This window comes from Lampetra fluviatilis, chromosome 10 (genome assembly GCF_964198595.1).
Source record: "Lampetra fluviatilis chromosome 10, kcLamFluv1.1, whole genome shotgun sequence".
In the NCBI taxonomy this organism is placed as follows: Eukaryota; Metazoa; Chordata; class Hyperoartia; order Petromyzontiformes; family Petromyzontidae; genus Lampetra; species Lampetra fluviatilis.
This window is the reverse complement of record NC_136284.1, coordinates 2,425,924-2,450,968: the sequence shown is the minus strand read 5'-3', so window position 1 is coordinate 2,450,968 and position 25,045 is coordinate 2,425,924. Positions and strand designations below refer to the sequence as shown.

At 52.3% G+C, this 25,045-nt stretch overlaps 1 protein-coding gene across 1 annotated transcript in view; it reads right to left on the bottom strand.

Moving 5' to 3' along the window:
• Nucleotides 1-25,045, bottom strand: part of LOC144934412 (polypeptide N-acetylgalactosaminyltransferase 13) — a 65,247-nt gene that overhangs the window by 18,948 nt on the left and 21,254 nt on the right. The window contains exons 3-4 of the mRNA XM_078860143.1: nucleotides 20,248-20,416; nucleotides 5,067-5,233 (exon numbers count right to left, since the gene is read on the bottom strand). Of these exons, the coding sequence (XP_078716269.1) occupies nucleotides 5,067-5,233; nucleotides 20,248-20,416 (336 nt within the window). The remainder of the gene's footprint in view (nucleotides 1-5,066; nucleotides 5,234-20,247; nucleotides 20,417-25,045) is intronic.

Here is a 25,045-nt window from a genome sequence, read left to right as displayed (position 1 = left end):
GTCTATTATGATTACGATTATTGGAGTATCCGGACGGGTGGAGCTGTGGTAGGGACTCCCGACTCACAATCCGACGGGTCGCAAGGTCAAACCTCGATGGGGGGTCGGATCGGCCCATCGTCCCTGCAGGGTAAGGTGGGCTGAGCCGATTCTCACCCTTTTCGGGAAATCGGTCACCTCCATGGGAGGGTGGAAATGCCACCGCGCTGACGCCGGACGCCACTATTCATTTGGGCAGTGGTCTATCAGACTCGTGTTATTACAGGAGACAGACAACGATGATTATGAGACAGAGCAGCCTCCTTGACTAGATGGGCAAGTTTTAAGCGTTTAAAAGAACCATCAGATTTGGGTTTTAATTTGTGCGACAGGCAATTACAGATGACTTGCTACCAATGGGGTCGCATTTTATAAAGTTGTGTCTATGAGCACAATTGAAATGTAATGTGTGTGTGCGTTTTGTTATTTCTGTATAAAACAGAGAGACAACGGCAGTATCTTCTTTAGCACATAAACTTTACAACAATACATTTTGGAGAAAGCAATTATCTGAACATTGGTTTTGGAAGGGTGGACAGGGATTAGAGATGGGGAAATGGTAGTGGGGAGGGCCGAACACACACGCACGCATGCAAACACACACACGCGCGGGTGTTCACTCGCGAATTCCTGACAGCCCCAACGTGGCCGCGCGCACACGACGGCGTACGCGGGAACTCGCGGCGCAAGCGGGAGGAGGAAAATTCCCAACCTAAGCAATGCGGCGGGAGTTGTAAAAACCACTTTGACGTTCGCCCCGCGCGGATAAAAGGCTGCCAAGCGAGCAGGTGTTTGACGCAGGAGATTTCTACGCAGGAGGGGAGACTTCCATTCTGGGGCGCGGCAGCCCCCCCTGGCCACGCACCTTCCCCTCCATCCGTCTTCATCGCGGTCCCATCGCGAGGATTTAGCGGGGAGCAGGGGTGATCGTATGACGGCTCACTCTCCCCTTGCTCCACAGTACATCCCTCATCCTATCAGGGCACACGGCCCTCCCGACTCTGCCATCCATCACCGTTCCCTGGCACCGCGCGGCAGACAATCCGACGCGGGCGACGCGCACTCGGTCAATCCGCCGGCCCCCGCTGTCTGTACCGCTTCCAGGAGCTAACATAAAGATGTCAGCGCGTCGCGTTGGCTGGATGGGAAAACACCGGAGCGAGATGCAATATGCGCCTGCGCCCCCCCCCCCCCCGACGCACCGACCGCGAGCGCACGAATAATATGCAAAGTGTGTCTATCACACGCGAAAGCATCTGTCACAATCTAATATATATGCATAATATATAAGCAGGTTCACGCACATGAATCACGCAGATTTCCAATAGTCGCGAGGCCTTGTAGCGAGGAGCTGCGCGGCGCTCGTGCCCTCGCAGGTAAGTCGTCTCCCGCTCGCTGGGCACGCACGCGTCGCTTTGGCGCCCAAATTAGCAGAGCGTTCCCCAATCGCGGGACGTGTATCGGCACGCGCACGGGGGTGGGGGATGGGGGGGGCGCAACGCAAGACGCCGGCCGTACCGCGTGAGCATAGCACGAAGGGGGCTGCGGCATAGTTTGGCCGAGGAGACTCTGGGGTTGAGCGTTCCTCCGCCCGTTCGTTACGACGGCGAGTCGATTCGCGAGAGGCAAACGTTCACGGAGCCACGTTGGAGGCCAGCGGAAAAAATGTCATGCCCGAGGCAGGGCGAGTTTCAGCCTCGCTCGGCGGGGGGTGGAGCGCGCGTGAATCGCAGCCGAGGTTGCGGAACACCGCGCACGCGCGCTGCTCACAGTCGTGTCAGCGATTGTTTAATTAGAGGGGGCAAACACAAAAGGCGGAGAGAAATAACGCCAACAACAGAGATTTCAAAATAATAATAATAATACACTTTCCGAGCACATTCATTAGCAGGGTGAACTGTTATGAAATTAGGAAATGATAAACCGCTCGTCATTTTTTAAACGTATATTTATTTACTCATTATAATTACATTTTTCATAAACGTCTCAGTTGAATTAGGGCGGTGGGCTCATTGGAAAATCATCAACGTTCCTCGGTCCGGGGGTTGGCATCCGCGCTCTCCTCCTCCCATTTATATATCATACTCAGCCACGAGGGATTTCACAAGCTTTATTTTCTCACGGGCATTTCATAACTCCTCTTTGGCTTCTGCCGGCATCTTCGTTTGTTAGACGCTTCAAACTCCACGCAGGGCCGACTGCACATTGTGCAAGGACTGAAACGACGCAGAGCCGGGGTTTACGCGCGCCGCGCTACCACAGCCCAGCGTGAGATGTTCGATTCCTGTCCCCCCCGCGCACGGCAGCGGCAATCGCTTTCTGAACCAGAGTCAACCTGCGCCTCGCCAAGGTTGACCCGGCCTGAACGTGCGGACCCGGTGTGGTCATCAGAAGTATGGGTGGGGGGGCGGCGGGGGGGGGGTTATGAGTGGTACAGGCCCCACCGCCCACTCGTGCTGCGCCAGCATTAATAACGGACGGATCGTCGCCAACATAAAAAAGCTCAATAAATATATTTACATTTGACCAGGTTAGGCCCACTGTGCCATACAGCTCTTTTTCAGAAGCGACATGGCCACGAATGATAGCTCAACGAAGTGGCTCGTCTTGTGGAAATGTATAGCAGCCAAATACCCAAAACTAATATTTCTTAATGTGGAGGGAAAAACCGGAGGACTCGGAGAAAAATCCACATGACCACTGAGAGAACATGCAAGGTCTAAATATACAGCCGTCAGGGTCGGGATCGAACCCACGACCTCCTGTATACCAGGCGAGGTAGTTAACATCCCAAACTGACGGGACATCTAGCAAATTAAAGAGTTCCTTTTTGGGCCTGCACAACAACGTCGATGGTTTTAGGTCTGTGCGCGCGTATCTGCCTCCCCCGCACGCCGTATGCGGCGATGATTGTAAAAGGAAGAAAGAAAGAAAAAACCTCCGAAGATATAATTCCAAAAAAAAACCCATCAAGCCCTTTGCAGCAATGGCCTTGGAAAAAAATAAATCCACAATATTACCCAATTACAGTGCGATAGTCTATTGGCGTGGGTCATATTAAGGGACAGTCATGAAGCGTAAAGGCGCTAATCATCACTCCAACTAGGGCAGGCATGGGGAGGGAGGTAGAGCGCTCGGCAACGCGATGCGCAGGGGGTTGGGCGAGCGGCGGGGTCAACACACAAGCCGCTCGCAAGATTGAGCGTAAATTTCCCGCGTTCAGAAGCCGTACCAAGTTGGCAAATTGTAAAGCATTTTCCTTCCGCGGCAGAGCCATTTCGGAGGCGCTCGCCGTGACAGCGGTCGCAGAGTTATCGGGGTCCGTCTCGCACGCGCGGGCATGGCGATCACGGTGGGGTATGGGCACCGCTGGTACTGCCAACCCCATCTCGGAGACGCCGGTGCCAACGGCGAGGTACTGTTTTATACGCAGGCATTCGCGACAAATATTATGATTCATAATTCGTTTATTTTGGGTTAGGTCATCGTGCAGCTATAATGTAACATTTCAACTAGAACCCTCCAAATTGTGACCTTGATTTGATTCATTAACTTTTATTTAACACCTGAAAAAAAAACTATCAACATTTTGCTTGGGCTTTGCAACATTCCTCCTCCTGCTGGATTCGATAGGCTCTGTCGGCTGGTGAAAGGTTATAGTATAAACATGTTTGACATTATACCTCCACGGCGATCTGACCCAAAATAAACTGGCTAAACATAAAAGCGCACCTGCAAGTGCTGGAACGCGTGCCTTGGTGCCGCGCAAGTGGGTATGCCGCGTGGCCTCCTGTCAGCGCACACTTCACGTGCCCTCAAAGTGCACCGAGCCGGCACAAGCGCTGCGGTGACATCGCCGCCACTCAGTGGCGAACGGCGGTGCGCGGATGTTGTTGTTGTTGTAGCACGTATGCAGTGTTAATAAAACGTAGGAATAGGACTCGGCGTTAGAATGAGGTGCGCACGAGCGAGGACTCGGGTGGGCTGCGCAGCATTTCTGAGTGGCACATTCACGGCCGCGCTCCCTAAGCGCGGTTTGCCAGAACGCTGAAGTGCAAACGACCGTCTTAAAAAATACGCTTCTGTTTATTAATTTCAATAGCTCATTTCATTTAACACTCAGTTAAATTAAGTTAACTAAGTGCGAGGGTAAGCGATAGAGCTTGGCATTTTTTGCATGTGATAAAAATCAGACGAATTATTTTATTCAACACGCCGGCTTTCGCGACCAATATTGTGTGACCCAAAAACACATCACTTTATCATTTCGTTAAACAGTTAAGAGTGTGCCGAGGTGACACAGTGGCTATAACACGTAGCCCACACAAATTCAAATCAGTCGTCAACTCATCCCACCATTCCTCTGGGAGGGGTTGATAAGTTGCCAACTGCTTACTAGGACTAGGACGTCAACATTGTTTGTCTTATGGATAGAATCACCCCCCCGACAATAACAGACTCCCCCCCCACACCAATAACAATATGGAATTCTCCAACCCCATCTCAGGGCTGTAAACAAGGAATTCAATTCCACCCATGCTCATGTGAGCAGGAAACCAATTTGTGTTTTTAAAAGCCACGGGGGGCTACGAGCCACAGAGGTTGGTAGTGCCGGCGTGTCGGCCGAGCCCAACAGGGGCACCCTGCGCACCCCCCGGTGTCCACACGCAGGAGGCTCCGGCAGGGTCGCGCACGTGTCACCTTCACCCCACCAAGGGGCTCGACCACCACTTGGCGGACACACCACGACCGCCGCTCACGCTCGCGCTCAATAATTTACAAACACGAGCCGGGGTTTGTTTGACAAATGCAGCCACGTGCCCGCGTGGCTCCGGCGCATCCGCCACAGGGTAACGAACAGCTGTTAACTGCTACCTGCACACGCGATATCTCCAGGGTAAATTTCTGAGGATGCGAACGGATTTATTTTTACATCTAAATAATCCTGGCGGCTTGGGGGAACACGCCGGTATGAGGACGCGCACTCACGCGCGCGTAAGCTCACGCGCGCGCTCGCGAGCACGCACCTCTCTCGCTGGCGTCGTCCACCAAGATGACCTCGCGCAGGAGGTGAGCGGGCGAGCGGTTGATGACGCTGTGAACCGTGCGCAGCAGGGTGCTCCAGGCCTCGTTGTGAAACACGATCACCACGCTGGTCTGCGGGAGCCCGTCCGCGTACACCTTGGTCTTGCAGCTGCAGGGAGAGAGGGGGCGCGGCGGGGGGGGGCGGTCAAGGGCGGCGGAGTATTTAGTATTTATTTCTGAACCAGCTGGACGCTCCCCGTCGCCGCTGCTCCACACGAAAGCCGCGCCGTCGTCGCCCCGCTGTGCTGCGACGGTGTTGTTCGCGCCGTTCACGCCGAGAAGCTCCCTGGGGCAGCGTCTCCAACCCGAGTCGACGCGGTGGCTACGAATAAATGCCTGCCGCGCCACCGAAGCTAAACCGAGTTGGTTTTGTCGAGAGTCTATACTACGCGAGCGTGGGGGATCTTTCCGACTGCACGCCGCGCACTCCAAGTTTCGCCACATGCGCCGTGGCATTCTGCTTGCTCAGGGCAACTTTCAATGAAACTCGTGTCTTTTGATCTGTCACTGAAGAGCCCTGGGCCATCAACCCGTGGAATCAGTGTTGCATCTTTTATGCACGCTTAGCAAATTAACTTGAGAGCCAATTAAAATTCGGTTCACAAGAGCGTAGTTTCTCGGCACGGCTTTCCCCGGTGGCACACGAACACTCACTTTAATGGCACCCCACGGTCGCACAAACAAGAATCATCGCTAACAGCATCACCTGTCCGACAGAGTGAACAATCCAAACACATTTTCAAATAAAGATTTAACACACAACGTTAGTGTGCGTGGCAGTCAACCAGACAAAGGGAGAGCGCAAAGACCACGCGGCGGTGCGCAAGGGCGGAGAGACACGCGCAGGGAGCAGATTTTTGCAGCCTTGCCGTCCACGATATTGAACGTGCGACGACAAAGCAGCCAGACGCGGGCAATAGAGCAACTCCTTCACGTGCAGCGTCTCTCACCGGCATGCACGCACACGCCACTCACTTGAGGAATGAGGGAGGGGGGGGGGCTGCGAAGGCTGAGGGGAGGTGTGATCGCACACACTCCGACCTCTTCCACGAAGGTCACATCACGCTTCCCTCTGGGCACGGGAGATCACTCCGCACATTTCTATTAGCGCTCGTGCAGGTTTAATTACGCCGATGAGCGTGCTCGCGCTGCCCAAACAAAGACGCAGCGTTTGAATGCAAAGAGGACTCAACATTCTCGGTGGGTTTATTGACGCATCGGCAAAAAAATTCAATCTTGGCCCTTTTTGTTTGATAAATAAATGATCGCGATTAGGGAGTTAAAAAAAAAACCTTGTAAATAATTAACATTTCAAACATGATCCGTCACTGGAGACCGATTTAATTAGTTCAAAGGTCCGGCGAGCCAGCGACCGGGGAGAGAGCGATGTGCGAGTCGCAGCTGATTTCCCGCACCTCTCCATCAGCGCCAGCACAACATCAATACTTCCATTCTGTGAGAGTCACCTCCCCCCCCCCAGCCAGCGTCCCACCCATCACGGTGGCCTCGCTCACCCCCCCGCCCCCCCCCACCCCACGGGAGGCCGGCAGTGACGTACGGACTCCCACGGCAGCCCCTCGTGAGCCGTTATCTACCAGATTGGAGCGTCTCAATTGAGCCGGCAGGAGGAGGAGAGAACGAACGGGCACGACTGTAACGTACGGCAGGACGGGCAGAGCATCTTGGAATTAGCGACCAGATGGCAGGCGACCGGGTGCCCACATCCGTAATGACAACCAGACGGCGCTGCGGAAATCATCGTAGATGCCCGTTGTCTTCGCGTAACGCACAAAGCATCCAACGCAGTTTCCATTTAATATTTAATTTATATTTGTGTGAGGCCACTTAACGATCGGTTAAAATTATGCTCATGTTGGCCGCCGACATATCCGTGTGCAATTTCCTTCGTGGCTCTAACTACGGCACACGCGCACGTATGTACACACTGTTGCGCAGAGCCAAAGATCAGAGATCCCCTCCAACCCCCCCCCACCGCCTCCGTACGATGGCCTTTAACAAAATGCCGGCAAGTACTGTTAGTGGGCGCCAATTAAAAACCCGCACGGTGCACGAGGCGGTGGAGTAGCCCTCACCACACCCGGCGGTGCAGTGTTAGGCACCCCGCCAACAACTCACCCGAGGCCGAGTCGGCCAACATTCGCGCGTGCTCCTAGCACGAGGCCCGGTGCTCCTAGCACGAGGCCCGGTGCTCCTAGCACGAGGCCCGGTGCTCCTAGCACGAGGCCCGGTGCTCGCACACCTACCGGGTCGCGGGGCGCCCTCGCGGGCCCCACGCCAGTTAATTGATTTGCATGATCGGCCGTCTCGTGTTCGCGAGCGGCGCGTGTGCCCGTCGCGCATGTAAACATGCGCGTGGTTAATGAGGCGGCCCGCCACCCTGTCCGGATGTGTTAGGCACCGCAGGAGATGTAATGAGGACGCGGGCGCGCACCGAGGCCTTAAAAAAAAAAAACTGCCTGTGCCGCCTGCACGCGGAGCGGCAATTTTATCAATTTCACACCCAGGGAAGCACTTGTCGGGAGGAAGATGTGTGTTTATGATCAGAGTTTGGTGCGGTTGGTTCTTTCTTTTATTATCCGTTACATAATAGTCAACAAAATTAAACTAATTATTTTGTAAATACCAGGCATATTTGCAACGCCGTTTGCCGCAAGCGCGTTGCCGCTCCCAAACCCGCCGCCGCCCGCGTGCGCACGGACGCGGAACTCGTGCAGCAAAAAATCTGCCAAAAGCAAAGCGCTCTCCGCAGAGAGCCGACCGGTATGTTTATCAGCTGCCACGGAGGAGCGCGATGGCCCCCCAGAGAAAAGGGCTACAATCTCATCTCGTGCTTATTACATCTCTCACCGGTTGGCGCGGAAAGTTCGAACAAGGCCACGGCGGTCACGCTGAGAAGCCAAATTGAATCGCCCGTGCCCTTCTCCCCCCACCCCCACTTCCACCCCCCCCTCTCCCTCCGCCCGCAGGCCCCCGCGCACCCGGGCACCGCGAATCGTCGCACGTGCCAGCCGGCGTCGCGTTTCGGCGGCGACAGGCGCGGCCCCGCCACGCGTGGCACGGCTCCGGGGAAGGCCGAGAGAACCCAATTAGCCGCGCTCCCGGCACGCACGCACGCACATACGCACGCACGCGCGCACGCACGCACGCACGCACACCGTGACCCTGAGCCAGCTCATTAGGTGCCGTGACATCTGCCAGTCGAGGGGCCCCGGCTGGATCGTGACGTGTGGATCCGAGAGGTCTCGTTCGCTTCGCCTCTGCGCAGGTGTTTTCCCGCCGGACCCTGAAGCGTCGAGACGCTCCCCGCACCGACTTCAGCAGCGTTAGCCACCATCGGGGGCGGGCGGCTTGTGAGGTTTTTTTGTTTCTCTTTCCTTTTTCCACTTCGGTGTCTCGTGCTATAACGTTCGGCGTGTTATTGCTCGTGAATTATAAATGAACGAAAACACCGCGTCGCTCGGGAAGCGGGAGAACAACCACGCGCATGCGGTGGACGTGCGGCGGCCCGCATTTCGGTCACACGGCGCGGACGACATCGCGTTACGGAAGCGAAGCCGGAACCCTCGCGCAACGACGCAATCCTGCGGTAGTCGTTTTTTTTTTCCGACACGCACGGCGCGGCCCACCCGCCGGAGCAAACGGTCGGAGAGTCCCCGAGGCTGACAGAAGAAAGGAGGGAGCCCGTCCCTCGTCTCCTGCCGAGCTCAAGGTTGTCCACGGCCGCCTTTAATGTCGGCGCGTGGACGGAAACGTCCGGCCGTTAACGCTGTGAACAAAGCCGCGCCGGCGACCCCCACAATGCCACACGTTACGGACGTTACTGACGTTACAGAGGTTACGGACGTTAGAGACGTCACAGACGTTGCAAACGGTACAGAGGTTACGGACGTTACAGAGGTTACGTATGTTGGACCTTAAAGAGGTGACAGACATTATGAACATTGCAGAGGTTACGGACGTTAGAGACTTTATAGACGTTACGGATGTTGTGGACCTTACAAATGTTACAGATATTACACAGGTTACAGACGTTAGAGGTTTCAGACGTTGCAAACGTAATTCCACGGCTGCATGAAGACCCCTTCACGTCGTGGTGGCCCGTGGGGGTTGTTTGACCATATTTCACCTGCGCTTTTCAATGCAGGGTTGGTCATGGCGGTAGGGAGGGGGGTGGGGCAGTGGTTTAGGGGGCATCAGGATCTGTTCAGATATCATCACTCAGGAGTTGAAAAAATGTTGCTGGGTTCGTGGCGCGGTGCGCCAACCGCTGTGCCGCCGCTCCCCCCCACCTCTGTCAAAAGGTCAACCGCAATGTAAGTGAGCAAAATTGCCGAACGAGAAAAAAAAATTAAATGGCCATGGCGCTGCGTTCGTGTACTGCGGTCAATTCATAACCAAAAACACTCACGTTCTTTCCGAAAACAGTTGACATTAAATTCACCGTTGATAATGCTCCAATGTGAGCAAACCGTGGGGTTCGGTGATTACCTGGCCCAGTTGTTAACGGGAAACGCGGCGTTTGCAATCAGCTCACGGGCGTCCCCGCGGCCGGTAATGAATTTCAATGATGGGACCTCCGGATAAAACCCAGATCGATGAACTTAGATACGATATTGAGTTTTTCAGTTTGATATCGATCTTGGAACCTTGCGATTCCCAGACTTAATTTAAATCAAATTTGATGTCTGCCGAGAACACAGACCATGTCAGGGAGTTATTTTCACCATTACTCTGTTGTTTGGAGAGAAAATAACAATTTCTTATGTACTTTTAGAGAAGAAAATAGTCTGTTTGGGAGTTCTGATGAGGTGAGGCTGCACCAATGCAGGTGAGATGAGAGTAATGGCCAGGCTGCTATGAGGATCAGTCGGGTCACCTTCACCCATACAATCACTTACAACCCTTTGTTTATAGGAGATGTTTGACCATACTTCACCACACTGGTCATGGCAGGTTGGAGAAGAGAGCACATCCAGGAATGGTTCTGATAGTGATCATCACCGGCGTTAGCCGAGGCCGGCAATCGATACTCAAGCCACTCGATTTAGAGTCCAGTGCCCCAACTGCTGCGCCACCACTCCATCACACTTTTCCCAAACGGCAAACAAATACGGAAATGGCTAACTTATAAAAAAAACTTAAAGATGATGGCAGCTCTCTACCGGTGTGGAGGAGAGGTCCCAGATGAAATTTAAATCAGTTACGAGACTGTAAGGGTGAGTGGTGTTGATTGGTTAGGAGCGGTTGTTAGTGGTTGTAAGGGCGCCACGGTGGTGAGATGTTAACTACCTCGCCTGGTCGAGGGTTTGATCCCGACACTGATGCCTGTATATTTATAGTTTGCATGTTCTCTCCATGGTCGCATGACATTTTTTCCGGGTCCTCCGGTTTTTCCCTCCACATTTAGAATGAACATGCGTTTAGAGTATTTGGCTGCTGTACATTTCCACGCGATAAGCCACTTCGTTGAGCTATCATTTTTGACAGCCAGGCAGCTATATAGCTAAGTGGCCCTTACCTGGTAAAATAAAATGAATGAAGTAAAATAGTATTGTTTTTGTAAGAGTGGTAGTGAGTGGTAGTGAGTGGTTGTGAGTGGTAGTGAGTGGTAGTGAGTGGTTGTGAGTGGTAGTGAGTGGTTGTTAGTGGTAGTGAGTGGTAGTGAGTGGTAGTGAGTGGTAGTGAGAGGTTGTTAGTGGTAGTGAGTGGTAGTGAGTGGTTGTTAGTGGTAGTGAGTGGTAGTGAGTGGTAGTGAGTGGTAGTGAGTGGTTGTTAGTGGTAGTGAGTGGTAGTGAGTGGTTGTTAGTGGTAGTGAGTGGTAGTGAGTGGTAGTGAGTGGTAGTGAGTGGTTGTGAGTGGTAGTGAGTGGTTGTGAGTGGTAGTGAGTGGTAGTGAGTGGTTGTTAGTGGTAGTGAGTGGTAGTGAGTGGTAGTGAGTGGTAGTGAGTGGTTGTGAGTGGTTGTGAGTGGGAGTGAGTGGTAGTGAGTGGTTGTGAGTGGTTGTGAGTGGTTGTTAGTGGTAGTGAGTGGTAGTGAGTGGTTGTGAGTGGTTGTTAGTGGTAGTGAGTGGTTGTGAGTGGTTGTGAGTGGTAGTGTCTGGTAGTGAGTGGTTGTGAGTGGGAGTGAGTGGTAGTGAGTGGTAGTGAGTGGTAGTGAGTGGTTGTTGAGTGGTAGTGAGTGGTAGTGAGTGGTTGTGAGTGGTAGTGAGTGGTAGTGAGTGGTAGTGAGTGGTAGTGAGTGGTAGTGAGTGGTTGTGAGTGGTAGTGAGTGGTAGTGAGTGGTAGTGAGTGGTAGTGAGTGGTAGTGAGTGGTTGTGAGAAGGTGACGACAGGTGGCACGGACGGCTTCTGGAGCCAGCACGCCGCCTCTCCGCGGCGCGCGCCGTCGTGTCTGCCGGGCCCAGCAGGCGCAGCAGCGACGCTCATTTAACTCTTAATACATCGCATTTACATTCGGTATCGAGCAACCTTCGCATTAGTAAGAGTAAAGAAAAAGAAAAAAAAAAACCTTCAATTTAAATTCGCACATAACTTCAGTCACACTTGCGGGATTTTTAATTTCCAGTCTTGTTTTTCACCCGTGAAATGCGGCTGAAAAGAAAACCCGGTGTTTAATAAAAAAGTGGGCGCAAGTGCAGGGAGTGGAGCCGCTTGCTCGCTCGGCCGGCGCACACCGCCCTCTCTCCTTCCAGGCGAGACACACCAGGTGTCACAGCCGTGCCGTTTAATTTTCATTTCGAACAAGAGAAGATGAGTCAAGAACTAAATATGAAAAGATGGACCGCGGGGAGGCGCGATGATTGCGGTTTTTACTTTGATACGTTCCTAATCTAAAAATCAAGATTGAAAAGTGAGAGCGAATGTTAAACGTGCGGCGCGCGCGTGCAGCCCCGCGGATGGTGGAGCGACGCCCACAGCTCGCAGGCTAGCCGCGTTCACGGGGCAGTCCATTGCGTGTCGCGGGTGAGAGCGGCGGGGAGAGCCGGCTCATCGATGTGTGCGGTTCACCCCCTCGCCGTTACCGAATCCAAGTGGTTTCTCCCAAGGGTATGACTTTACAACACCGCCACCGCCTTCACCGCACATATTCTAAGCAATACCATTTTCCTACCCTTTACAATTTAACTTCAATCACATAAACCGGCGCATTACAAGCGTTACCGGCTCTTGTCAGCAGCTCGGCTCAAAATGACCTGAAAATGTCAGCGGTGAATGTACTACCCTCAGAGCCACACCTCTCACAACGAGCAACTTGGAGTGGATGAACGGCTGAATGATAAGGAAGCCGATAATTCTTAATGGCTATGTAAATAATGCAACTACTTGCCCGACGGGAATTATGGCTTTCTCCTTTCCAGAGCGCGAGCTCTGCAGGTCCGCACAATTACAATTTCATTACGGTTTACAATTAGCACCCGGTATCTGGTTAATTTAAAATAATCTTCACACAAATGTCAGCAACCCTCAAAGTGTTACAGCTTACTAATAAAGCATCTTTTCTTAATTTCGAATGGCTGATCCTTGACCAGAATTCTAATGTGCACTGCAAATCCGCTGCGAAACTGTTGACAAGGGGGGCGCACAGCTTGCCGTGAATTAGTCTCTTCACATTGGGCTACACACTGATTACATCCGCGCACATCATAATGGAGCCGCAGATTCGGCTTTTAAGGACAGGTCACAATCACATTAACGGCGCCACGATCATCCACAGCACACAAATGAGCCGACCGGTTTATATATATATTTTTTAAAAGCCTTCAATACATCTTTAGCCGTGCAAAAAAGACCACCGCAGTTTCCTTTTAATGGCCTTAATTTATCCGGAAACTTTCCACTGCCGTTGCAAGCGTGAACAATAACTGAGCTTCACTCTTGCGGGCATTTAAGTTAAAATAATTTTTTATATTATATGAACTCAATTTTTAGTTAAAACCCCGACAACAACGATAAACCCGGTTTGTTCCACACAATATTCCCTCACGGCGTGAGGGATGTATCATTCTCACCGTGCCGGGCAGGCACACATCTGGGTGGGGGGTGGGATGGCTTCGTCAAGGCAGGCCAAGGGGAAAATCAAATGCCATATTTATTGCGGCCATTGATTTTTTATTACACGGCGGCAGGGTCATTTGTCTGCCTTATTGACACAAGCACCATCGACGTCTCTGTCTCCTGCTTGGCTTAGCACCGCTCTTGCCCGCGGGCGGTCCGCGGGCAAGCCACGTGCTCGGCGAGGGCCGCGGCGCCGTCCCGGCCGGCGCACCGCAGTCCCCGCCGACGCGCCGCGGCCCCTTTTGTGCCAGCCGCGCTAGACCGGCCATGAATAAAAGATGCGCGTGGCGATGAAGGTTGGAGATAACGGTCACGGAGAGGACGGTAGAGAGGACAGTTGCCGCCCCGGCTAAATGCTACGAGCGATGCGGCAACGCTCGGATCCATCGGCGCTCACAGTGCCAGAGATGGAAATTCCACATTCCTACGGCCAGGTCACCTTCGTTCATTATAATCATGAATCAAGAATAAGTAAGACCCTTTTGTCAATCCTGTGCTGGGTGAAGACGTAACCCTGTGTCGTGTCGATCTTAAGGGTTGTTTAACCATACTTCACCACGCTGGTTAGCGTGGATTGGTAACAGCGGGGGGACCGTTTCAGAGATCACTCAGCATTGATGTTAACCGTGGCCGGGAATCGAACTCGGGTCACCAGGTTTAACAGCGCAGTGCACACACCGTTGTACCACTGCTATCCCCATGACATGCTTAACAGGGAATATTTTCAGACAGAAGAAATGAGTCGGCTGAAATGTCGAAATGCTTCTCTCCCTTTCGGTGACAGTAAAAAAAAAGAGTGTCATTTTTTTTTTACTGTGTAATCCCAAGTGAGTCATTTGCAGTCGTGATATTTACACACCACCCCGGCCGCCTTTGTCTCCCCAGTGGCGATGTTTTCACACCACACCAGGCGAGTCGACCATCGGGAGGGGCCCAGGAACTGGTTCAATATATATTCGCCACTGTCATTCGTCGTGAGCGGGAATCGAACTCGGTTGGCCGGGTTCACTGAGCCGCCGCTCCCCACGCCGGTACCAACACCGCCACTAAGCACCGGAAACGCTGACTTTGGCTTGAGCACGACCAGCACAATCGCGCTGGTGACCCCAATACAGAGTGCTCAGCACACGCCACATGGCAGGACCAGTGTGTGTGCGATAGAGCCATTTAGGTTTGGCGATTTGGTGCTCGGTAACGATGAGGATTAGTGTCTCGGAATTAGATCGCAGCTGTGCCTGTAGTCCAGCAGTGTGCCCTTTTTATTCGTCGTTGTTGTCCACAACCCACAGCTGACGGCACACGGCCGGTAGGTAGCCAGCCATGGCAAGGCTCTAAAGGACGCCGCTTAAAAGACGTTTGAGGTGAATCTGTCGAGGTGCGGCGACTTCGTGTGGGCGGCTAGGAATTACCGGAGCACGCTCGCGGACCGTGAAACACGGAGCGCTGTGACTGCCGCCACCACGGCGCGGGAGCTCTGCTGGGAGAAAGCAAGGCTGTGTGTGCGGCTCCGTTGTTTGTCGGGAAAGGGATTTGAAAATCGTATGCTGACAAATACATCAATCCGTAATATGGGTTTTTTGGGGTTAGCTCGCGTTAATATATAAATGTGTCGTTAAAGCCGCCACCACCTGACACAGCTAATTAGTAAGGTTTGTCACGTAAATATAATCCACAACATTTACAATGTATGTCGGTGTGATTGTAAATGTTGAGGATTTGCTCTCCAACACACCGGTGTGCTGTACTAGTAATGAATTGGCACGTTCTGTTTTCGTGAAAACCTTACGAGTTGGCTGTTGGGTGGTGGTGGGTTTAACAACACATTTATATTTTCACGATCTAATCCAACAATTCTTATATTATGGACGATATTGGCCGCAAAAGCCTCCTACATGCTAAACTGAAACACATCAATACTGGCACGGATCTCTCATCTTGGCATGAAAAAGTTGTGGCAGCTGTGAGGGATTATTGAACACGCTCGTAGTGGGGTGGTGGGAAAACACTGCGCGATACCTACGGCACAGGCCGTATATAAACACACAAGCGTCCGACAAGAAGTGCTTTATAGACACGCAGCGTGGTCGATCGCTACGCCGAAGCCTTATTAAACTAGACTCCGAACAAGAGCCGAAGCCAAACGCTGAAATGCATGGGGGGCAATTACCTTAAAGATGGCTCACCAAAAACTAAAAACACGTTCGCTGCCTCTTCTCGGCGAAGTGCTAATTGACGTTGACATTCAGAGTCAAAATGTTCCAGAGGCTGCCAAGCTTGCTAAGTGCAGAAACCCGCAGGACTTTCGCGGACAAAGGATGGCGATGAATTCATGAACTTGATGATTTCACACGAACATATTGATTTATCGTGTATGTATCTAAATGCCGAACATTAATTACTATTCACCACCTCTCCCCGCCTCACCCATATCGCGCATGACGTCATAAACCCCTTGTCATCACCTCTGCCACGTCTCTTGACGTCATCGCGCCCTCAGATCCGCGCCTCACCCGTGTCACGTGATGTCATCAACACCCCCCCTCTCATCATCACCCCTGCGTCTCGTGAGGTCACCGCTCTCTCCTCACCACCTCACCCCAATCTGGCGTGACGTCTATACTCCACCAAACACCCTAGCGTGTATGACGTCATCAATGGCCTACCCACCCTCAGCCCAATCTCGCGTGACATCATGCCGGTGCGTTACACAAAGAGACAAAGACCCCCGCATAGCCTTGAACAGACTGTTGGGGCAAGTGCTGTTAGCGAGTAGCACCTATGAAGGCCGGAACGTCACACGAGGGTGTGGGGTGGCCAGCACCACGCCTGAGCGTCTTTGTCTCGCGATGTTTACACATCGCACCGGGGACTCATTTGAGGCCAAGTCGACCTAGGGGATGCCCAGAACTGGTTCAGAAAATCGTCACCAATGATATTGGTGGCCGTGAGCGGGAATCGAACCTGGGTCGCCGGGTTTGTAGCGCAGCGCGCTAACCACTACACTACCCGCGACACTACCCGCACGCATGCACAAACAAGCGTATTTGTTACGGGCTACGGCGCAGCATCTTAACGGACTCAAGCGGGGCGCCGCCCAGCTGCGGCAGCGGTGGCAGCGGCGGAGGATCTAGTAACATTCACTTCGCACGTTTGCCGCTTCTTTGACGTTCGCCAGAAGCCTTCGGAGAAATAAGATATCCACCACGTTTTGAGCGCTAATGCAAACTCATTTTTCATTTAAAGGCAGGACCTTTGGGGGAAAATTAACATCCAAACAGAATTTTCGGATCTTTAGTTTTTTCAATTAATCACCCGGCACGTGCCGCAATCCAGGACGCAATTATAACAATCATCTACCCATTTAATTACCCTGCGTGAAGCATTCTCAACGCAATTAGGCGGACGGTCCCAAACGACACGGCGCGATGAAGCGGGGAGGGGGCCCAGCGTGGGGAGGGGGGGGGAATGCCGCCTGCCCACGTGCGAGCGCGATTTTTCCTTCTTCTTCTGTAACGGATAAAAGTACCATTCGGGGTATACCTGAGGAACCGGTGGCGGTGGCGCCAGTTCCTGCAGATGCCCACCATGCGCCTGCAGGCTCTCCGCAAGCGCCCACGTCGACGTCCAAGACGCACGCTCGGCCAGCGATTTGAAACGTGGGGGGGATCACGTGGGGGGGGGGGGGGGCGTCAAACAACCGCGGGAGCCGCCGCTGCCGCTCGAACGAGCCACACACCGCTCAGCATCCCGCCGGGGCGGTTCCTGAGCCAGCCGGGGTGGGGGGGGGTGCACGTGCCCCATCGCAGACTTCGGCCTCTCCGTCGGGATAGCGAGAGGGACCGTGAAGACGTCGAGCCACACAAGAGCCCAAGCAGACGAGGGTTCCCTCTCTCGTTCTCTCTCTGTCATTCTTTGTCTCTCGTTCTCTCTCTTTTTTTTTCTCACTGTCATTCTCTATCTCTCGTTTTCTCTCTCTCTCTCTCTCTCGTTCTTTCGTTCTCTCTCTGTCATTCTGTCTCTCGTTCTTTCGTTCTCTCTGTCATTCTCTGTCTCTCATTCTCTCTCTCTCGTTCTCTCTGTCATTCTCTCTCTCGTTCTCTCTCCCGAAATGAATCCGCTGTACAAACGCGACCGCTGTTGACTTTTCCCAGTACGGAACGCGTTTTTTTTATTAAAATGCGAGTCTCCCTTGAGATTTAAACCTCTTGTCTTTGTAGGTGCTTACCTGCTCCAATATAAAGGTTTGCGTTTTTTAAAAATCTATCTTATTTCATTGACCTGAAAGGCATAATTGGACATCATCAGCCACAATCAATCTACTGCTGGATGAAGTCCCTCGTAATCCGCCGCCACTAACACTTGCACACGTGAGCCGATTTCACGATAACATCATCAGTCAGTCTCCTAAATTGAACGAGATGGATTAAATAAACCCATCTGGGACGAGCAAAACATTGCATCGTGCGCAGAGGCGGACTGGGTCAAACGGATATCAAAACTGATTTGAATACCCGCATTGGTATACACGACGAGGTCCTTACGGGCTGCCGCCTCATCGTCCAAGCCTTGAAAAACGGCTTTGCGAGGAACACCAAGAGGCTCAGCCTGATCTGAGCGACCACGAGCATCACACGCCGTGCCGCTTACTTGGGGGATAAAACGGGCGGGCGTCATCGGCTTACGTTAAACGCCTGCGTGCTCAACAGCTTCACAAAACAGTGCGGCGTGAATTATTTATCTTGCCAACGTGCAGAGGCGATGTGGGAACGCGTTGCGAGCGAGATGCAGCGGTGTTGAGACATCAGGCTATTGTTCCAACGTAAAGGAAGCCGTCATTAAATCATAACCGAGGCGCTGGAGACTGGCTCGTGTAAGAACGATCGCGATCGTGGCGATGATGGTTGTGGTAATGTTGACGACGGCGGTTGTGGTTATGATGACGATGATGATGTGTTGCTGCTTGTCATAATGATGTTGATAATAATGGCAATTATTTTTCGATTTAAAGCTTTCGTGACTGCAGGGATTCATATTCTTGGTTCTTTCGGTAAAGTCACGTAGAAGGGAAATAATAAAAATAAAACATAATAAAATAAAATTCTCACGACGTTTCGGCCACAACGCAAGCAGGACGGCTGCTTGCGTTGTGGCCGAAACGTCGTGAGAATTAAATTTTATTTTTTATTTGTATTATTTTATTAGTTCCCTTCTACGTGACTTTACCGAAAGAACCAAGAAAAATGGCAATTATGATTACGATGAGAATGCCACTGCTGGTGATGCTGATGATGATTGCGATTATGATGATATTGACGACGATGATGATGCTGCTGCTGTTGCTGCTGTTGATAATCATTTCAATGCTGCTGCTGCTGCTGTTGATGATAATTATGATTTAATTGCTGACAAAGATGTTCTTGCTGCCGATGATTACTAAACAGAAGTCCCTCTCAACGTTCATGTTGGAGGATCAGGCTCAAAAGCCATTTAAACGGCACGCTACATTCCTGTGCATGCTTCAGTGCCCACTAGGACTGACGTACACACAAACCTGTACAGCGCGTCAAGACAGCCAGGACCAGCGCAGCCGGGCATGAGAGGTGCGCCGAGATAACCCCACGTAGACCCGAGTCGTCGGCTGACGCTACCGACACCTGGACAAACACCGGGCAGCCTTCGCTCGCCGCCACGAGCTCACCCCGTTAGCCGTGCACGTCGCGACATTTGCCCAACATTTAGAGCCCGAATTGAGGGCCACTCCCCACACAAGAGGGTAGGAGGTGAACAGCGATATACGGAAGAGGGGTTACAGGAAGACGCGGGCCCTCAACAAATAAATGCACGAATGAACACGCACACAGCTCTCGCTCCCATCCTGTGGACGCGTTGCTAGGCTGCATGTCCCTCGCTGTCCCACAAAGAGCTTGGAGTTTCGCGATAGAAAACGAGGGGGTCAGGGCGTGCCCCACCATGGCACGCGAGCGACATCGCCGCGTTGGCGACGAGATTTCAACGTGCGGGGGCAGACATCACAGTGACGTCACCCGTTGTCGTCATCGTCACCATCCCCTTTACTGGAAGGGTCATGTGGCACGCCGGTCATGCTTTGGCCAATCGACTCTCTCCACCTTCCGGGGTCGACTGTGATCCAGGACCTTGGCCAACCTCTGTCTTCCTCAACCTTTCCACTGGGCCCTGCAGGAAGATGCCTGAAAGTCCCTCTGGGTCCTCAATGCTGTCAGACCAGTCCTCCCTCTCTTTGCCGTTGCCAAAAGTGATTCTGGTACCCCGATCTTTATCGTCGCCTGGTGATGTCAAAGTGCCACAGAGGCACGACTGACAGTGATGGACTCGTTTGGGGGAGCCTGGGACGCACACTCGCACACACACAACGTAGGCATATTCTTGGTTCTTTCGGTAAAGTCACGTAGAAGGTGACTTTACCGAAAGAACCAAGAATATGAATCCCTGCAGTCAGGAAAGCTTTAAATCGAAATACAACATAGGCAGTTTCTATTTTGTGGGCTGCATCTTACGTTAAAAGAGGACCACAAATATATGTAAGCAAAATGCGGCGGATCACACTCCACGGAAGGAGTTAAAAGGCGCGCGATGCCGGAATCTTAACAGCCGTCATTCTCGGCACCCTGGGTCAGGACCCTCATTTCACAGCAGCGATCACTTCCCACTGCCTATGTCCCCACGAGCCCAGCCGTGCCGAGGCAGCAGCACCCGCAGAGCGCGGGACAAGCGCCGGCGAGCGATCGGCAACACAAAACAAAACATCATTCCCGATCTGGCCGAATCAGCAGTTGTTTTATATGGCCTGGCTCTCTCATGGGGAGGTTGTCCATTATCAAAGGGCCTCTGGGTTTTCCTTGGCAATCATGCATTTGTCTGCAACCAATCTACTTTTGTTTTGTTTGTTGTGTTCATTCGATTTGTTTCTTTTTTTATTACTCGAATGTTCCGCTAGTCACGTGTACATCTACTTATTTATTTGTATGCCCGTCCGCGAGCCACGTGCCGTGCGCGAGCGGGCCACTCACCCTTCGAGCCGCACGTCGGGCAGGGAGCGGTTGAGCGCGATGCGGTCGCTCGCCATGACGTTGAACTGATTGATTTTAAAGAGCTCCCTCATCCGCTCCTCCTGCGCCTTGGGGATGACCACCGGCTTCCCCATCTCGCCGGGGCCCTCGCGTGCCCTCGAGATCACACCTGGGACGACAAGAGACACGCGGGGGGGGGACGCACCGCCGTCACAAAACGAGCGCGCACCCCGGCGCGCGGTTTTAGCGGCGCGCGATAGCGAGCAGCCGAGCCGGCGATGGCGACGGCGCACGTCGCTCAGTAACAAGGACGACAACGATGACGACGCTTGCGAGTGGCCTCGCGGGTCCGGCGGCGTGTCGAGCGTTCCATCTTTCGAGCCGCTGTCACCACGAGCTCTCCTCGGAGTCTCCCCCACCCACCCCGTTGGCAAGGCAGAACTGTGTCACAAATATGGGTGGAGCGGTGGCGCGTTGGTTAGCGCATTGCTCTCCACCAACCAGACACCTTAACCTGTCCTCGGCACTCCCCTTCATCAAGAGACACGAGTTCGATTCCCGCTCATGCACCTCCGGTTGGCTATGTACGGTGCGAAAGGAGTTCAGCATACATACATAAACCCACAGTAACCGGAATGGTGAAGTATGTATGTATGTTGTAGCCAACCGTGCTCATTGGAGGTGCAGATAGGATGGTCAAAAAATAACCCTCCATGACCGACACAGCACGAGGGGTCTATCATCCAGCGGTGCACCGACAAAGAGCTGTAAATAAAATTTCGTAACAGAATACATTCGCTGGGCACGTGAGTAATTAAACATAATCACGTGATTAATAACATCTGTGCGTGCTTTCAATATCGCTTTCTAAAAGGCAGGACACCCCCCACTTCGCACGAACGGCAGAATGCGCTCCACGTCAACGCTAGATTTTATCACTTCACGTTGAAGTTGGCCGTCATAGGTGGTCGCCGCCACGCTCCGGTTAGCGTACAACGCGGAGCAGTGCATACATTATCAGAGTTATGTTTTTTGTTTGCATTATGACTGCAGGTATTGTGGTCTATGCAAACATGACTCCTTATAAAAAAATAACCCGTAAAAACAAAGTTTTTCACTATAAATCCTTTATATGCGTGGCGGCTAGAGTCCTCTCGTCCTCTGGCTTGAGATGGCTGCCACCTATGGGTCAGATGATTGCCTGCCACCATTAAGCAATTGGTAATTAAATATAATTTTTTTTTTCCTAAAAAGTGTAACATTTTGGAAAACATTTTTCACGAAAATAAATTGTCACGCACAACGAGTCTGTGTGCAAAATGTCAGCTCGATTGGATCACGGGAAGTGGGTTAAAAAACGACCGAAAGATTTGCACGGTCGTAAGCGCGCAAGCAAGCAAACAAGTGAACTGAATATAAAGGATTTTAAACAAGGTGTCAGTTTTGTTGCCAGATAGAAGGGTAAAAACAATTATCATATTTTTTACTGGCAAATGAGGTGACAATGGTGTAAATGCTTACCCCGAGCTCTCATACTCTGATGGTGCATTGTCTTTGAGTTGTGCGCCTTTTGGCGTCATCTGGTCCAACCCATGTGAGACTAGACTCTAAGGAAAGCTGTCTCGGGTGTGGACCAATCAACTTCAAGGACAGTGCATACATTATCAGAGTTATGTTTTTAGTTTGCATTATGACTGCAGGTATTGTGGTCTATGCAAACATGACTCCTTATAAAAAAAGGTGTCAGTTTTGTTGCCAAATAGAAGGGTAAAAAAACAATTATCAACGCGGAGCGTGTCGGTGACCAACTGAACGAACAAACTGCGAGCTGCACAGACGACTGGCGGGCGGCATGCAACGAGGGACGAAGGCATTGCGGCGATATTGAGGAAGTTGTGTTTCTAGCGGCAATGTGGCTGCATGTTTTTCGCGAAGTTCATGATGTTCATTCGCAAACCGATTCGTGTATCTGGCTACTGGCCGCAATGCAAATCGGACGCGCCTCTTGCGAGCACTTCCATCCCAACTTGCCTTCACGTTCACATACAAACTACAACACGGAAAAAAACCATACCTACGCATTCAATCTGTAAACACTCCGGGAAGAATTAAATTTATCCGGACGGAAGATTGGGTGAAGACCCCGGGGACCGGCCCAGGACACGCTGGCGGGACTATGTCGCTCGGCTGGCCTGGGGACACCTGGGAATTCCCCCAGGAAGAGCTAGAGTCTGTCGCCAGGGAAGGGAGGTCTGGACCGCCACTACTCAACATGCTGTCGCCACGACCCTCACCAGGACAAGTGGACTGAGAAACAAACGAAGCATGAAAGATGCCAGGTAGAAAAACGTCGTCTGCATATTTACAACTGCGTCGTTCGTGCTCGAGTTGGTGGCTCCAAGTTCTGGCGAACCGTTCGCTCGATTAGGCCGGTTTTCAAGAGCTCCCTCGTTTGCCCCTCCTGGGCCTGGTTTGGGGACGGCCACCGGCTACCGCATCATTTCCCTGGGGCACCTCGCGTCGCTAGGACGCTCCAAAGTAACTCGGCTTCGCGTCAGTTTCCTTCACGCTGGATCACCTTCGTGAGATTCACACACGGGGCAACAGAGCTAATGCGGACACACGCTCAACCTTAGTTGGGGAAGCGTTGAAAAGTAATCACCGGGTGGAATATCCGACGACTTTGACGGCCGTGTGTTGTGTACACAAGTGACGGCAAACACGGCGGTTGATTAATTTTCTCCGCGACCAATAAGATCGCTGGAGATCTCTTTGAGAGATCTGAACTCGGAAGACGAGGCAATTAGCACGGCAAACACCGCGTGTCACGGCGGGATGGTGGAGATGCCGCATTAGCGCTTCCGCAAATTGGTGCCGTGTGGACATTGCGAGCAAATATTAATCACACAAAAATGTACTGCAAATATATAAACACAGATTTAAATTGCTCAAACCATTACCGGAATTAGGAAGGGAAAAAAATATAAAGATTATATCTGTTGTCTGAGATTACGCTTGGCGGAATTATGCTCAGGACGTTTAAAAAAGAAAAAAACTTTATCGGGAAACAATTTTCAAAAAGCGGCGAGAATCCCACCGCAAGCTCTTAGGGATTAAATAAAAACGATTTCACATCCAGCGCGGAGCGTCAGATGTCCAATCTGTCCACCCTGCCCCAGCCTGCTCCACACAGCACAGGCAAGGGCCTCAAAGCTCACAACCTGCAACCTGCCGTAACCCCTCGCTCCTCGCATCCACCTGCCCACCCCCCCGCGCCCCCCCCCCCCCAATCATGCCCACTTGTCCCCCCTCACGCTCACCTACCCCCCCCCATTTCCCACCTGCCCGGTCAAAGCGTCCCTCCCTGGTGGGTTCCACCTGATCGTTGAGTGGTGCTGTACATGCACCACTGCAGTATGCGCGCGTAAGCTGCGGGGTTATTGATGCCGCATTTTTGCACCCTTAACATTTACCCCGGGCTGAGAACAAGTGCCGATTGTTTTCGTCATAGTTTACCCGTGGTGAAATTGCTGCACTCAACAAAAGCTTCATTATTTGCGTGTGAGGTCATTAGTGGAAGGAAAAAAAAAATGAACGTCGAGAAAAAATGCAAATGTGAGCGTACTAATTTCACCGGCACTGTAATTATTTGTGGGAAAAAATGTAGCCGCACACTGTTATAAAATGGCAAACAACGTGCATGATGGGTCTATATGTGATGAATACGTGCTGTGTATTTCTACGTGTTTATCTGTATTTTGGAGAGCGATGCTGCAGTGGTGAGCGTACTGCGCTATGAATTCGATTCCCACTCATGGCCAACATCAATGACGAATATCTGAACCAGTCCTGAGTACCCCCCCCCCCTTCCAGGTCGAATCAGCCTTAAACGAGTACTTGGAGTGATATGTAAACATTAGCACTCGGGGAGACAAAGGTGGCCGAGTGTGGTGTTAACCACCCACCCAGTTTGCCGTCCCGGCTTTCGCAGCTGCTCGTCAAAAGCACATTGCCCCAACACTCTGTCAAAAGCTATTGTCTTTGTTTTTATGTAAATTTGTGTCAGTGGTGGTTCTAGCATTGAGCACAGCTGTGAGCTCTGGGATAATTTACCAGCCACGCCACACATCGCCGGTGCCAAGTGATATTTTAACGTGTCATGGGTCTTCCCAAGGTCAACTCGGCCTTAAATGAGTACATGGCGTGTCAAAAACATCAGGGCTGGCCATACCTTTTTAAGTGGCATACATGTCTTCATAGGAGCTCGCCAACTGAACTTGCAGTCCGTAAGCCTAAACGATGACTCAATGTGTTGCGTGTGCCTGCATGTGTACGGCATGTGAACGTAACGATCCACTGCTAACGCAGCCGCAGCTGCTGGCAGCACAATGACTTTTGCCCTTTCACCTACGCAGTGAGACAGGTCAATAGCGGCAAAGCCTAACCCTAATCATATTTCTTTTAAAAAATATAATTCACTACCGAGCAACCACGGTTGCGTGCACACATTCTGCACTCCCAGGCCTGCGATCGCGACCTTTGACTGCGCGACCCCGAAACCCACGGCGTGCCGCGTGGCTCCCGCGGTCGGGGTCATCCTCGCGGGGACCCCGTCGCTACAGGCCGGGGGGGGGGGGGGGCGGGGGTAGGGGGGCAGCGTCGGAGGGGGAAGGGGGCAGCCAAGCGAGGGATCGTCACTCACCCGCCTTCACTCCGCTTCACTCCGCGCCGCAGCGCAGCAGCCGGCCCTCTCTTTGATAATTGCCATTGATTGTGATAATCTACAGCCAAAATAATC